The following is a 16,182-nucleotide window of genomic DNA, read 5'->3' on the forward strand; positions in this document are numbered from 1 at the left end:
GTATACTATTTAAACCTGAGTGGAGGAGAAGACTTCTTTAATAGGAATGCAGAAAATGCTCTTTGGCTCCGCACCTTCTTTTCTACCACACCCTCATCACTGGCAAAAACATGAGAGTGGTTGTATAACTGTTCATTAAAAAATGGTTTTGGCTGACTTTGGTGTTTCAACTGTTGAAAATTCCCTTCAGCAGTGACTGTACAGCACTGTACCTTTAGAAACTTTTACACATTGCAGCAGGAGCTAAAGTGAGAGGAAGCGAAGTATCTTGTTCACAGCTTACTAAAATTTGGTCTCAAATTATTAAGTGTAATTCATTCATAACAAGATTTATACTTTCATTCAGAATAAAGTTTAGCTGAGTAAAACTGTCCATTCTTTAACTGTCGCACTTGAAGTACAAATCTAAAGAATAAAGCTCTATTCAAAATGAGCTAGAGCACAAATAGTTTTTCTGATGGGATCAACAGACTTTCAAGTACTCTTTCCAAATTCATCCCTGTGAAAACAAAGTAAATTACATCAAAATCATCCAAAAATTTCTGGAAAAGTTAAAAAAAAAAAAAAAAAAAAAAAAAAAAAAAAAAGTGGTTAATTTTGCTTTGTTCCTAGCAGTAAATGCTTCAGGTATCAAGGAAGACACTGCTAAAAATAACTCTAAAATCTAATGGGCCATTTTCTCAGTTTGCTGTTGGATGAGTTATTTAGTTTCTTGAACTAAGTGATTGTTTTTATTCATGTGACATCACAACAACATATTCATCTTATGTTATTCATTATATCATTTATGTTTTATTCATGTCAGGAATTCAGATTCACCCATATCCCAGCTGATCCTGACAGAGTTGCAGTGACAGACATTAAATCCCTTTCTTTGTTCTTTCCTGTCAACCATAACCAAAAGGTTATATCTGAGGAAAGGGGACAAACATTTTGTAAAAGGATCTAAGCACAAGTGAGAAGCAACGCAGAGACAGCCCTTTAATTGTAATTCTTACTACCTCTGCAGTAAAGAGAGCTTCTGAAATTAGTATTATTCAGGTATGCTTATCTAGTTTTTAAAGCTTATGAATACAAATAAAAGGTCTTGACTTCTGTTTGTAGTTCCAGCATTTTTCATAGTAAGGCTATTCTTTTTTACTTCAGATATTATTCCTTCAAGTAGTCCTGAAATAAGTGATAGATTAACACCGGATAATAAAATCTTATACCTCTACAAAAGGAGTATGAAACCTGTTTAAAAGCAAAATGGCGTTTTATGGCTACAAAAAAAATCTGTGAGAAAATAAATCATCTATCTAGCTTTACTTACTGCTTTTCTATCTTGCACTGATTATATGTTTATTCATTCTCTTTAGAAGGAGGCTTAGCCTACTTTAACACATGGCTCTGCCTCTGGAATTTAGCTATCATTAGTTACATATTAAAAGGGTCAGTGTGTTTCAGTGTGTCTCTCTCATTGAGGTACACGGCAAACAACTTGAATCCTCAACTATACTTCAGAAGGTTATTCAATAAGCAAATGTATAAACTTACAAGTGGGCCAGACAGCTTTTGCCTCCTTTTCAGTCAGACCCACTCTATTAACTGGTGAAAAATCATTCACTTGTGACAGTTTAAAGACAAGCCTCTTCTTCTTGCCTGACCATTTTCACTAATCTAAACGGAATCATATCCCTAATACTGTTTTCAAAACTATTTCAGTTTTGATTTATAAGATGTAATGAAAGATTTAAAGGCCTACATTGTAAAACTGAGAATGAAATCCCTTTTTACAGAGAGTATATTAAACAAGATTACCTAATATAAGCACAACCTAACGTTTACGTAGTTAGAATATCCAGAGCCAGGAAAGCATTAACCTCTCAACAAATAGCTGTACCCATGTCATATTATCCTCTTAGCTATGAATCAGAACACGCTCACACTGGCTCATATTAGCATTTTTTTTTTCAAGGTCAGAAGTTGTTGCAAAAACTAGAGTAAAATATTAACTAGTTAAGTGTTTATATTGTACCCTACTGAATAGACCTGTACAGTCTTAACACTTCACACACATACATCAACATACACTTTCAGAGGGCAAACCACCTGAATATACATAAACTGCCTTGTGCTGATAAGGATTAAAAATTCTCTTGATGGTATTAATTTAAAAAAAAATTAAACATTAAAAAAAACAACACTATCTGACCCCACAGAGTCTCATCAGTTTTCAAGAAGAAAACAAATTAAACCCATTAAAATTAAGAAATCAATAATCCAACTCCATCCCTTTCCAACCTCAACTAAGACTGAAATAGTCTGAGTTGGGTTCACAATGCTATCAAATATCTACTATACTTAAATGTGGTTTTACCCCTACCACATTTAGACATGATGCAGTCCAAAACCAAGAACGCTTTACAGGACAGCTTTGAACAGAGGCTTTCTTGACACTACATAGAGTATAAAAACATCCATCCTTAGTGTGCTTTACTGGCATGTTTCTAAAATTCTTGTTTACAACAAAGCTAGTACTCCAAAATTTCTTTGGTATTGTCTCATATTTGATAGTCAAAATTATAAAATTGTATGTATTTATTTAGTTAGTTTGTAAGATGGGAAGAAGGTAAAGAAATGGGTTCTTATTCTTCCTATCACTTGCCCTGCTAAAATTCCTTTCATTTAATCACACCAAATACATGTCAGTCAGAGCTCACATGACCACAAGCTTCATTGCATTCTTCAAATGTGTTGATAAAAGAATCAACTTCTAGAGTTTGAGTATCTGTTCTATTACTCTGTGGATGAAGTCAGAAGTATTACAAACCCTGAATAAATCAGTCAAGATGAGGCTTAGATAAGCCCTGTAGTAATGTGATGGCTACAGCATTCTAGAGCATTTAATGCATCTGTGCATTCTGCTTTTCAAATTCAGCACTGCTGTGTAGTTTGCAACTGTGCTTCCATGAGCTGGCACAGTTTCAGTGGTATCTGAACTGATTACAGTTTGCTGCAACTTTCTATCTGCTGTATGACCTTACAAAATTTATTTCCAAATTTATGGAAACAGTGGCCCTTCATCTACTGACAGAGTACTTGAGGTTAAATAGTACAGTTCTGACCCATTGTGTTAGAGGTTAAGATTAAATATTATAAACTTTCATATTACTTTAAAATCAGGAGAGGAGTCATATTCATTTCTTCTCTAGCACTTGCAGTGATAAAGTCATCTCTCATTAACTAGAAAGGCATTATTTTTTAATTTCTTACTAAATAAAAGGTGTATGTTATCTTACAGAAGTACGTTAAAGAGATAAAAAAATAAAAAATAAAAATTACCAAATAGCAATAGTCTGATCTCAGTCTTAATTAACAAGCAACAATGTTAAGAACAGTCACAGCGATTTCAACACCATAACTGAAATACATTAACACAAAAATGATTTACATATGGAAATTCGAGCAAAAAATATAAAGAGCTCAGGATCTGTGGTTTTATATAACAATCTTTATCAAAAAGCAAACAAACAAAAGTGCCACCATATAGTAATGATGAGACGGCACAGCACATGACAAACATCCTCCCCTTCTCATTCGCCCAGTCTGTGTTTCTAGTATGATTTAAAACAGATCCACATAGGGTTTTAACAACACAGGGTAACTGTGCTGTGCATCTACCTGAAGTAGCTGGAAAATTCAGTTGATTTAACACTGGCACAAAAAGGACTTCCTTTCTCCCAGCAAATACTTCATTTGGGGCCTAACACAAAACAACTTTATTCAGAGTACTTATCTGGGTAATAAAGAAGTAGCATAAGATTTAGCAACCTGGTACATATAGACTACAAATTACTCCCATCTGTGAAATATCAGTATAATTATTTCCTGCATGAGAAACATTTTTACACCATTTATACCCTAGTTTTCCTCATCAAGTGTCCCTTTCTACTACCTCTGATGTAAACTTCTTGCATCTCACCAGCCAGTATGCATCTTTCCATCTTGTAATGATGCAAAAAGAACTTAAAAAGTCAAACAGATTCAATTATATAAACCATGACTTTCACACACACAGCTGAGTATCTCAGACTGATTATAAAACCAAAGATTAACATCTCATGTAAGATCAAAGCAGATCAGTGATTCAACTCCTTGTGGAGATCAGCTATATTTTCCTGATAGGTAATTTATCAAACACAAACAAATAATCTCAGGCAGTGGGCACAGAGAAAGCTCTGGATTTCAAAAATCAATAAGGATACTAAAATCTTCCAGTTAAGCATTACATAAGCTTCTCTTAGAACAGAGAAACATCACCTGAAGTAGAACAAGAAGAGCAAAACTTGCTCTTAGATCAACATGAACAAATTAAACTTTTGAACACCTTATGGATAGAGTATACCATGCAAGTTTAAAAAATAAATAAATAAAAAGCTATTTATAACTACTTAAGCCACAGCAAACCAGTCATAGAGCTGTTTCCCAGACTATCGTATTGTTATGCGAAACAGACTACTCTTTCATTTCTTGTCAGTCATAATTACAGTTCCCTAATTGAAATACAGTAAATTACCATGCAGTAACTTTGAGAGACAGTTCATTGAGGTTAAGCTGTCACTACAATTACTGTATAACAAAAAATGTTAATTTAAATGTTCTAGTTTTCTTTCAAAGGAAAAAAATAAATTTGATTCAAGCAGCTTATTTGAGTCAAATATCTTCATAATTAAGTAAACAACAAGAAACAAGATACTTAAACAGTCAATCAATCTCAAGCAGAAGTTCTAGGCTGTGTAAACAAACCACTGCAAATACTGTTGAAGAAAACTGCATATCTGAAAACTACCCTTTTAGAGAATACTCATCACCTGAATTCTTCTGAATGCAGCATCTGTCCAGTATCTTCCACTTGAGATCCTATTTTGCTCATAAAGGACACAAAGCATTGCAGACTTCTTTCAAGCTTAATTCTAGTTCAGTTTTACATCATGTTTGCAGTCATGACTAGGAGGATTAACTGCAATTCCTTTAACACTACTGAAGTGTGGGGGAAGAGGTACTAATTGGCATATTTCTAAGCATAAAACTAGGCATACAATTTTGATTTACACATTTGTCAAGCACTGCTTTCTTTTAGAAATTTTCTCAATTATCTGACATAAAATTAAAGGGAATACAGAAAAGTTAAATAATTGGCACTGAAAAAATAGTACTCAAAGTTTCATAAGAACTGTTCCCTTACATAAAACAGCTCAGGAAGTTCCCAACTACTGTCTCTGTACAAATAACTTCATAAAGAACTGATTTTGAGAAACAGTAACAAATAAGCACCTGGAAACTGTTTCCTGTTTTCCCTGTTTCTACTCCTCAGAAGGACTGACTCCCTGGATGAAGTTGGAGGAGAACTCCTTCATTATCATTTCCTTCCTTACTAGATTCAGACACCCACTATCTGCTGCCCTCCTTGTGCTCGTACACTTTTGCCCGCCCAGTAAACAAGATTAGCTCAATAAACAAAACAAAAAAAAACACTAGTAAGATGTTCAACAGACTGGATGGGACAATGTAACTAGGGCATAGAATGTGACACAAGGTGCTGATGGAAGGAACAGGGGACAGCAACAAACTGCAAAGAACTGCATTAATAGCCAAACTATAATCTGAGCGAGGCACACTGGTGCTCTTCAGAGTATGCTCCAGGATTCAGTGATGCCACTGAACTCAAGACAAGCAAGCAAGAAGTCCTCCGTACTACCTCATCCATTCTCTCTCAAAGTTTGCAATGAAGCAAAAAGAAGCACAGTCAAAAGCTGTTTGAAGAAAAGGCCATAACTTTAGCAGCAAAAAAGAATCAAAACATTGATTAAGTGTTGAATGAAGCTCATTATCAGGAGCTAAGAATCTCCAAGCCCAAATTTTATCTATTTATTTTGCTAAAAGTTAGAATCTGAAAGCTTCTAGTATGAGACATCTGTGATATTTTTTCCCCTGTAAAGATTAATTATAATTATATAATTAATTATATATCATATAAGTTGTTGAATAAGTTAAAATTGATATATATATCACCTCTGTTGCTTTCTCCAAGCTCTGCTGTAGATTTAGCAATTCTTTATCATGTTGCTCTTTGAGTTTATCCATCTCCATGTCATGGCTAGACACCTCTTCTTTTAGTGCTCCTTTTAAAGCTGTAAGCTCCCGCTCTCTCTTTCTCAAAATTTCTTCCTGTTGATCTTTTGCTATTAATATTTCTTGCAGATCCTGCTTCATTTGCATTAGCTCCTAAAGAACATTAAAATCAAAATTAAACACAGTTGTATCACAGATTGCTTCAGTGCCTGTTCTATTTGTGTTTCAGAGAGGCCAATTAAGAATGAGCTCCCCAGGGCCAATTTTGTTTCTTATGACCAACATACTGTTTGCAATTTTTACAGAATGCTAAAAACCTACTAAAATCCAGAATTATTAGAATTGATTAGAACTGCAATTGATTTTATATAAGAGAGGTCAATAATTCTGATGTTACAGAGCCACAAAAAGATTTTGGCAGTTACATGTTATACTGGATGCAAATAAAGTAGGAGACAAAATAAGGCTTCATTTTAACAACTCCCTCAGTCCAACCTTCAGTTTCAAAGAGGTCGATAAAAGCAAAGATCTTTGTTTCCTACACTGCAAGATAAGTGAATGCAATGGTAAGTTGTTGCTGAGTCTTATGATGGAAAAAACAGTTTAACTTCAAGAAGTGTTGCTTCCCTAACAAAGCTATGTCTCTACACCAAAGCTATGTCTCTATACCCTTTTACTCCCTTCCCCAGTGCTCTCCCTAGAAGTAACTTCCCCTTCTCAAATTGCTGGGAAGGAAGCATATGGTCAGTGAATCTTTTGTAGACAGTTTTCAACTCTGGTCTACTAGACTCAGCTCAAACTTCCAGGTGACTATCAGGTAAGGCACTAGCTTAAGTTTCTTATAGGTTCATAGGTACATTAGGTTGGAAAGGACCTACAAGATCATCTAGTCCAACCATCCTCCTAACACCATCCCTACCCACTGAACTACTAAATCAAATCCCTTAGCACCTCATCTAAACGCTTCTTGAACAGCACTAGGGATGGTGCCTCAACCACCTCCCTAGGCAGGCCATTCCAGTGCCTGACCACTCTTTCAGAGAAAAAATGTTTCCTCAAATCTAATCTAAATCTTCCCCGGCGCAACTTGTGGCCATTCCCTCTTGTCCTGTCATTACTTATCAGGGAGAAGAGGCCCACCCCCTCCTCACCCCAACCCCCCTTCAGGAAGTGGTAGAGTGCAATAAGGACTCCTCTGAGCCTCCTCTTCTCCAGACTAAACAATCCCAGCTCCCTCAGCCACTCCTCATAAGACTTGTGCCCCAGACCCCTCACCAGTTTTGTTGCCCTTCTCTGAACACGCTCCAGGGCCTCAATGTCCTTCTTGTAGTGAGGGGCCCAAAACTGAACACAGTACTCGAGGTGCGGCCGTACCAGAGCTGAGTACAGGGGGATGATCACCTCCCTGCTCCTGCTGGCTACACTATTTCTAATACAGGCCAGGATGCCGTTGGCCTTCTTGGCCACCTGGGCACACTGCCGGCTCATGTTAAGCCGAGCATCAACCAACACCCCCAGGTCCTTTTCCTCTCTACATTCTTCAAGCCATTCTGCCCCAAGCCTATAGCATTGCATGGGGTTACTGTGGTCAAAGTGCAGGACCCGGCACTTAGTCTTATTGAACCTCATCCCATTGAGCTCAGCCCAGCTATTCAGCCTATCCAGATCCCTCTGAAGGGCCTCCCTACCCTCAGGCAGATTGACACATCCTCCCAACTTGGTGTCATCTGCAAACTTAATGAGGGTACACTCAATTCCCTTGTCTAGGTCATCAATAAAGATATTAAACAAGATGGGCCCCAATACCGACCCTTGGGGAACACCACTCGTAACAGGACGCCAGCTGGACTTAACTCCATTAACCACTACCCGCTGGGCATGGCCCTCTAGCCAGCTCTTCACTCAGAGAAGAGTAAACCTGTCCACACCACGGGCTGCCGGTTTCCCCAGGAGAATACTGTGGGAGACCGTGTCGAAGGCCTTGCTGAGGTCCAGGTAGACTACATCAACAGCCTTTCCCTCATCTACCTGTCTGGTCACCCAGTCATAGAAGGAGATGAGGTTGGACAAGCATGACCTGCCCTTTGTGAACCCATGCTGGCTGGGTCTGATCCCCTGGTTGCCATGGACGTGTCGTGTGATCTCCTTCAAGATCATCTGCTCCATAACTTTCCCTGATACCGAGGTCAGGCTGACAGGCCTGTAGTTCCCTGGGTCTTCCTTACGACCTTTTCTTGTAGATGGGAGTCACATCGGCAAGCCTCCAATCTTGTGGGACCTCTCCAGATAACCAGGAATGCTGATAGATGGTAGAAAGCAGCTTGGCAATCACCTCTGCCAGCTCCCTCAGCACCCTTGGGTGAATCCCATCTGGTCCCATTGACTTGTGGCAGTTCAGATGGAGGAGCAGGTCTCTGACCGTCTCTGCTTGGATCACAGGGGGTGCATTATGCGCTCCGTCCTGGACTTCCAGGTCAGGGCAAGTACCCTGTGGATAACTGCTCTGTCTACTAAAGACAGATATGAAGAAGGCATTGAGAACCTCAGCCTTTTCCTTATCCTCTGTGGTTACATTCCCTGCCTCATCAAGTAAAGGAGAGAAATTCTCCTTAGTTCTTCTCTTGCTGTTAATATATTTATAAAAGGACTTCCTGTTCTCCTTTACTGCAGTAGCCAGTCTAAGTTCGAGCTGGGCTTTTGCATTTCTAACTTTCTGCCTGCAAATCTTGGCAAGTTCTCTGTAGATGAACAATGGCCAACAGAATTGAATGATACATAGATAAGCTAACACATGTTTTTCTTCTACTATTTCTTGGTTTCTACTTTTTATACAATTATTTTGACATCTTTATCCCCCTTCTATTACTTTACAACTCACCTCAATCAGAACCTCTTTTTCCCGTTCATCAGTGTGTTTTGCATTATCCAGTTCATCATGCATCTCAGAGAGCTGGTCTTGAAGGTCTCTGATCTCAGTCTGGTGTTTTTCCTGCTCCATCTTCACTTGAAAAAGCCTCATCAGGAAAAATCAGAGGGGATTTTTTTTTCTTTTAATTATAGAAATACTATTTTGTTCTTTCAAGTAGTAAATAATGATAATAGTAATAATACACTTATTTACTCCCATGTCCCACACAAGGGAACAGGATCTGAGGCAGAAAAAACATCAGAGAGGAAGAAATGGGAACTCTTTTAAATAGATATTTAAGTGGAAAGTTAAATTGTATTCTAAACTTGGTACAATATTCTTGACTAAAGTAAACAAATGTTCCTGTATTTTAAAGATTTGAATTATGACTACAAAATATTAAAAGCGATTTGTACTAAGGAAAGGATTATAAATCAGCATTCCTTCTTTTCCTTCAAGTTATTCTGAAATCATTTAATTTTTAAACCATAGAAACATTTCGTACTGTAACATATGTCAATGTCTGATTTGGTTAATAAACTCTGAAGGCACAGGTACTAAATCTAAAATAATCTAAAATCTACTAATCTAAAATATTTAATATTTAATCTACTAATCTAAAATATTTAAGTTACAAATTCCAATGAACTTTTTTTCTAGAATGAACTCACTCCTCTAGGTTTTGCCTGAGTTCCTTCTCATTTTCTTCCAGCTTCTTCTTTAAGTCATCTTTTTCACTTATACTTTCATCAAGTCGGAGCTGAAGGTCTTTCAGGCTTGCTCGTGTAGCATCTCTCTCTTCTTTGCAATTTTGCTGATTCTAAGTTTTGTACATCAAAAGTTAAGGAAGAAAATAGACTAAGCATAAATACGCATATTTTATTGTATGAAAGGAGTCATTTCAAGGCTTTGATCTTTGTAATTTCTAGAAGTATTTATTGTTATGAATATTAAAATCTTGGAATTTTTATTTAAAACACAGCCTTCCAATCTTTATGAGATATGTGAAAAGTGAAGTTTCCTCCTCATCAGTTCCAAGTATTTTGATTCTTCTTACCAACTTAAAATGCAAACTTTAAGAAGCCAGTCTATCCTTCCATGTCTTCAGAGCATGGCTGTATTTAAGTACTTAGGATTCAGCACTGAAGTAACACTGTAATTAATAAATAGCACCTGGGTAATATAGTTTGTCTCCCATTCCATAAAGGAATCACAGCAGCCTGCAGATTAATATCTGCCTCCACAGATATCTAGGAAATTTTTATGTACATCTGCCTAATATTCATATCCATGGCTATAAATTCATTCTCAAGTACTAAGAAGGAAGAAATTTCTTAAAGAAAATAGCTGTTACAATAAACTATTTTTTAAAAAACTCTTCTGAAATGCATAGTTGCATTTAAATGAAAACAATATGAAGCAAAACAGTTCCAATTATCTGATATATCTACACACATTTCAGCCACTCACAGAGGAGTGTTAATGTTCTCTTATCATAATGGCTTCCATACACAACAGTTTACAACACATGAAATGCAATGAACCCTATGAAACTATGATTATGTAATCACCAGCAGTTTTCAAAACATTCCTAATATTCAAGTTTGAAACAGAATATGCTCTGGAAAATTGAACAAAATTACATAGCACATTCAGCTGATCAGTTGTCACTTTCTTAGAAAAGCATATTTGAAATATTCCAAAACATTATAACAAAATAGTAAAGTACCGTGATTTCTAGATCCAGCTTCTTCTGCAGTTCTTCCACTTTCCTTTCAAGTTCATTTTTTTGCTCCACCAATGCTTTTACTTCAGCTGAAGTATCAGAAACCTACAATTATATAGAGATGCTTATTCCTACAAAGCCAAGATGTTCTTTGACAATTTCATTTTAAGATCTAAAGTGAAACTGCAAGCAATACTTAAGAAGCGTAGCATCAACTGCCTGAGATCAGCTGGGATTTTTCACACAAGCTAAGATTTTCAAAGGAACCGTGATCTGTTTTCATAAAGCTTCTTAGTAATTGCTGAAGGCATGTTGCCAATAGTACAGAAAACATTACAAACTTTAAAAAAAAATTCAGATTAGGCAACATCTGAATTAAATCATTAATATTTCCAATTACTCAGACATCAAAGCAATTCATACATATATCTGTCCAGAAAGATTTTCAAGTTCATTTTCCAGTAACATGTAAAACTATTTTACACTTTCATTTTCACTAATTATAGACCAGTATAAAACATTCAGCAAAAGTAAACATTTAGTCTTTCTTGTGCCATCTTTCTAGCAACCAGACACTTCTTCACTTTACTTTAAAGCTGAAAAAACGGTGCTCCTCAAAAAAAAGAAGCAACTTGTCAATGACATTATGGTAGTATGACTTTAAAGCAGCATCTTAGGTTACTGTTTTTTCTGAATTGTGCATTAAAATACTCTCCCAACTTAGGTACCTATTAACATCATTATGGTCAGAAGATGTTCCAACATTATTTTTAAAATCTATTTATGCCAGTATTTTCTCCAACCTTATGATGTCTATGAGATTTATTGTTTGCATTTCTTTCTTATTCTGATAAGTGAACACTGACACAGTCCTCATTGCAGACTTCTGCAGTCTTTTTTAACTGCTATCAAAAATCCCATAAGGCACTTCAGTGCATGATTAACAACCAACTGTATCACTGGAAAGCTACAAGCAATAATACTCTCACTGAAGCCAGGAGATTCAAACTTTTAAACTTTTGTGAGGGGATTCAAACTTTTAAAGCATTGGCTGAACACTAAAACATGACAAAACGGTTTAAAAAATAAAATAAAATTCACCTGTGTTTTTCCAGCAGCTCTGGACTTTAAAGTCTGAATTTTTTCAAAAACCAAGTTGACTTTCCTCTTTGTTGCATCATCATTATCAGTGCTTCTAAAATACAGAGAAGAAAACGACAGAATGATCAAAGGCACTATTTTATTAGCATCAAAACAAATGAAGTGTCCGAGCTATTGAAAGATCATCACTATTGGAAAAAAAAATCTACTACGAACAAGTCAGAAATTATCTCAGCAATGATTTCATAAAATCCTCTGAAGGAAGGCTGTTAAAAATTTCAATTCCAAATGTTTTCTATAAAATCATCACTAAACATTTTAATTGCAGCTCTCTCCTAAAAGACAACAACTGTGGAAAGAAAGGTAGTCGGGATTACTCAACAAATATACTGAAATTAAAAGCAATTACTAACAGGTTTCTCAAGTCCTGACTGCTGCACTATTAAATGTCTCTTAAAGAGCTGCTATAGCTACATCAGCGTGGTTGGATCTGAGAAGCTTCAGAAATGGAAAGAAATATGAGTGCACTGTGTATATCTTAATTTATTCATCCTTCCTTCCTCCCTTTTTAATAAGTTATCATTGAAAAGTGGAATGTAAAGCAAAGGTCCAGTTAGAGAATTCCATCCACAGAATCCAGAAAACTTCTATCAAACCTTAAAACATAACGTGCTTTTTTGTTTATTAAAAAATAAAAACAAAAACACAGTAAAGTTGGAACTCCCATCAGGTATGATTTAAATTCTTCATGAACTTCAACATCACGTGAAGTTTAACTCCAAAAATTATTTAAAAGGAAAAAAAAAACTGATTCATAAATTTAAAATACTTTTAATCAAATCCTGAATAATACCTTAATTAAGTTCTGATTAGCTGGGTATTTCCACATCCTATAGCGCCTTTCTGGACACAGCAAAGATATAAAACTACAAAAGAGTCACTTAAATTAGTAACAGCTTTGATTTTACAGCTTTTGATTTAAAATGTAATTGAAAATAAATGTTGAGAAAACACAACCTCTCCCTCTAAGTGTTATATATGTTTACTAACCCTTCCTTAAGGTAATTGTAAAGTATTTGTTTAGCAGTCTCTTCATTTGTTTGATGTGCAACGTCTTGCTGGCCTTTTAAGAGATCGGGTGTTGCCTGAAAGGACAAGATAAAATGTCAAAAAGCATAATCCTAAAAGTGTTGTACATACAACCCTCACAATTAAAATTCTCCATTATATTCTATTATGAAGAAAGTTATGTTCTGTGGACCTCAGTTTCACTAAGATTCACTGTAGCTTGGGCTTACTGAAGGAAGCTTACCCTGCACTAAAAGAAAGCATTGTTTTGTTTAGAGCTGCACAGATTTCAGCATTCTGTTTCTGTGCATTTATGCTTATGAATGATCACAACATCATTTACAGCAATCCTCCTCATCTCTTCTATCTTCTTTCTGCCAGACAAGAATACAATTTGTTTTCAAATGTGCTTTCTATAGCCTCAACTATGGGACTAATTTTTTGTATTTAAAATACTTATGAAGAATTCTGCTATCTTACTTGGAAGTATCAAATGATTTGAGTTTGTTCTACAAACACACATCTAACAGTATAAAAAATGTAGTATACTACAGGACAAAACATACAAAGTTCTAAATTACCTGTATATTAGGGACGGATGAAAATGTTTTTAGAGAAATCTTTTTGGCTCCTGAATCAGGTGGAATTGTGATTCTGTTTGGCAACAGCAGAGTAGAAGTTACTGTTGTAGTTTCTTCTCTCTTTTTCTGTCCTGGGAGCGTAGATGATCTAAACATGAAACTCTCAGTATTATCTCCATTTTGTTTATGATGCTGCAAAGAACTGAAATGACTGTTCTGAGAGTCTTTACCAGGCAACTGCAGCTTCCCAATACTTCGAACAGAAATTTTCATCTCTTTGGAAGGTGGTTTCTGATCTCTGGATAACTGCTTCTGGAAGCAAACTTCAGTTGGTTTTAGCAAGTGCTCAGTTGACTTACCTAAACTCTTATTCACTTCACCCAGATAATCTGAATTTATATCATGCTCTATTGACAAGGCACTGTCAACACTTCTTGACCTTTTACGATCATCTGGATGAATTCTGTTCCTTTTTCCTGGTCTACCTCTTCTATGAGGGTCAACTTTCTTATCAAACTTCTCAATTAGTTGATCTACTCCTGGAAGTGAACCAGTGTCAATGTCTCGACCAGTTCCAGGCAAAAATGGGATGTATCTTCTGTTTTCATGTCGATTAACATTATCTGCATAGATCGCATACTCTTGATCATCGAGTAGAAACCTGTATAATGAATTTGCAGAAGTGGGAGTAGCTGATGAAGATGATGATCTTCGTGAGTCCAACACTGGCCCAGATGAATCTTGTCTTCGAAAGGGAAGTACATCTGGTCTAGGTTTCCTTGTTTCTGGATAAGCAGTAGGACTAAGACATGTGGATCTTCCTGCAGATGAAAACGATTCTGAAACACCCACCTCACTGGAGCTGATTAGGCCACCAGGACAATCCAAAACCTGCTTGTTTTGGTCTTCTATATCTACTGTCCTGGTCAAATGTGTTTTTTTTGAATTCCCTTTGGTTGAGTCTGCAAGATATGTATTTGTTTTCTGTAAGGATGCAACTTTAGAAGAAGAAACCCAAGGTTTTACTTCAGTTTTATCTTCATTTGCAGAAGATGTAGATTTACTACATATAGAAGACTGGAAATTTTCCAAGTTCAAGTTATTTTTCTCAGGATCATAAGGCTGTAAAAGCTCAGGATGTCTTTGAAAGTTTAACAAGTTGGAAGACTTCAATGCTCCATCATTAAAATCTGATACTCCATTTTCATTTTCATTGGTTATCTTTAGGCTTTTAAATGTACAGGGTTGCATGTGCTGTGTTCCAGGAAAATTTGTGAATTCACTGTTTCTGTCCTTTAATTTAAAAGCAGTATTGGAGTCTGTGATTGGCTGGCTTATAGTCTGAGAAACGGCCTGCTGTTCTTTTCCAGAAGGAGGAGGATTTTCTGACAAACATCCTTCTGTATTGTTTAGTACTATGTAAGGATGTCCATCAATTCCTTGGACTCTAATACTGACACCGTAAGATCCTGTCTTAGAATTTTGCCCATTTCTATTTTTTTGAATCTCTTCACTTGCAAGTTCAAGAGTAACTTCATAGTCCTGCTGCTTAAAATCAGCAAAATATGGCTCCATGGTTATCAGAAGATTTCAGCTGAACAAAAGAAAGTTGAACATTAAAAAATACATAATTTAGATCATTAATTACTTTAATTAGCCATTCAGTGTGACTCTGAAGACCAACATTCAATGTAATCAGTGTACAAGCTATACAAGCCCAAAGCACATAACGTGAAACAAACATGACTGACCAATTCTGGGTCAAATACAATGTTATACTATGAATGCAACTGTTATGATGTAACCATTTAGATTGCCTACACAGAGTTTGTGCTGTTCCCGTGGCATCAGGTGATTTCACATACAGCCAGCCCTAGTGCAACTTCTTGAGTTAAAGCAGTTCTTATTTTGAGTATCTCCACTATATTCACTGAGACCGTACCCTTCACAAAGCACTTATAGTTTTATAGCCAACAGTTAGTATCAGCCATACTAACATTTAAACATTAGCCCAGGAGGGCAAAACACAACCAGGCATTTTTAGGTTGTGAGTATTACATAACTACAGCACTGCCAGAGAGGTCAATATCCTCATGCCTGGCATTTATATGTACTTTGCTTTCAACATTTGTTTTCAGAAGTGGAAACGTCATTGCTTCCTCTAGTTCACTCCATGGTGACTTCTATTTCACTGACTTTTATTTCACTCATTTTGGAGAAAAATGATACTCTGCTTCTAAAGATACCTGAAAATAAACTTCTGAACTAAGCTGGAGAGTTGAGTAATGGCTGAACCTTGACAAACCCAAGATCACTAAATGATGAATAATTAAGGGGAAACCAAAACAAGAGGAAACACCTCTGTAGTTGCTTCACTCATCTAGTATCTCAGTGTGAATCATTTCCCTCAGATACTCAAATCAAAAGCAGAATTCTGGTTTGCTTGTTTGCTTGCTTTTTCCTGAGAGCAAATTTAAAAGTTTGGTTGAATATTAATAGTATTATTCTAGTTTCCAACCCATTCTCCTTTCTCCCCTCAAAAACTTCTTCTCCCTAAAACACAACTCCAGATCTTCCTCAACAGTACACTTGCTGCATCTGAAGAAAGCAGCATATGTATGTTTGTCTCTAAAGCTATGAAGTAATAAACATATGCATTCTTTGTGCTCATTATAACAGTAAAG

At 36.3% G+C, this 16,182-nt stretch overlaps 1 protein-coding gene across 3 annotated transcripts in view; it reads right to left on the reverse strand.

Moving 5' to 3' along the window:
* CGNL1 (cingulin like 1) overlaps positions 1 to 16,182 on the reverse strand; it is a 52,247-nt gene that overhangs the window by 24,464 nt on the left and 11,601 nt on the right. For all 3 annotated transcript variants that reach the window (XM_065733763.1, XM_065733762.1, XM_065733764.1), the window contains exons 2-8: positions 13,499 to 15,092; positions 12,900 to 12,994; positions 11,850 to 11,943; positions 10,752 to 10,853; positions 9,694 to 9,842; positions 8,993 to 9,128; positions 6,055 to 6,267 (exon numbers count right to left, since the gene is read on the reverse strand). In XM_065733763.1, coding sequence (XP_065589835.1) covers positions 6,055 to 6,267; positions 8,993 to 9,128; positions 9,694 to 9,842; positions 10,752 to 10,853; positions 11,850 to 11,943; positions 12,900 to 12,994; positions 13,499 to 15,073 — 2,364 coding nt within the window. In that variant the 5' untranslated portion in view covers positions 15,074 to 15,092. The remainder of the gene's footprint in view (positions 1 to 6,054; positions 6,268 to 8,992; positions 9,129 to 9,693; positions 9,843 to 10,751; positions 10,854 to 11,849; positions 11,944 to 12,899; positions 12,995 to 13,498; positions 15,093 to 16,182) is intronic.

The sequence above is a fragment of the Cyrtonyx montezumae genome, unplaced genomic scaffold (genome assembly GCF_038088225.1).
Source record: "Cyrtonyx montezumae isolate F1298 unplaced genomic scaffold, pur_monq_1.0 scaffold_17, whole genome shotgun sequence".
NCBI lineage: Eukaryota > Metazoa > Chordata > Aves > Galliformes > Odontophoridae > Cyrtonyx > Cyrtonyx montezumae.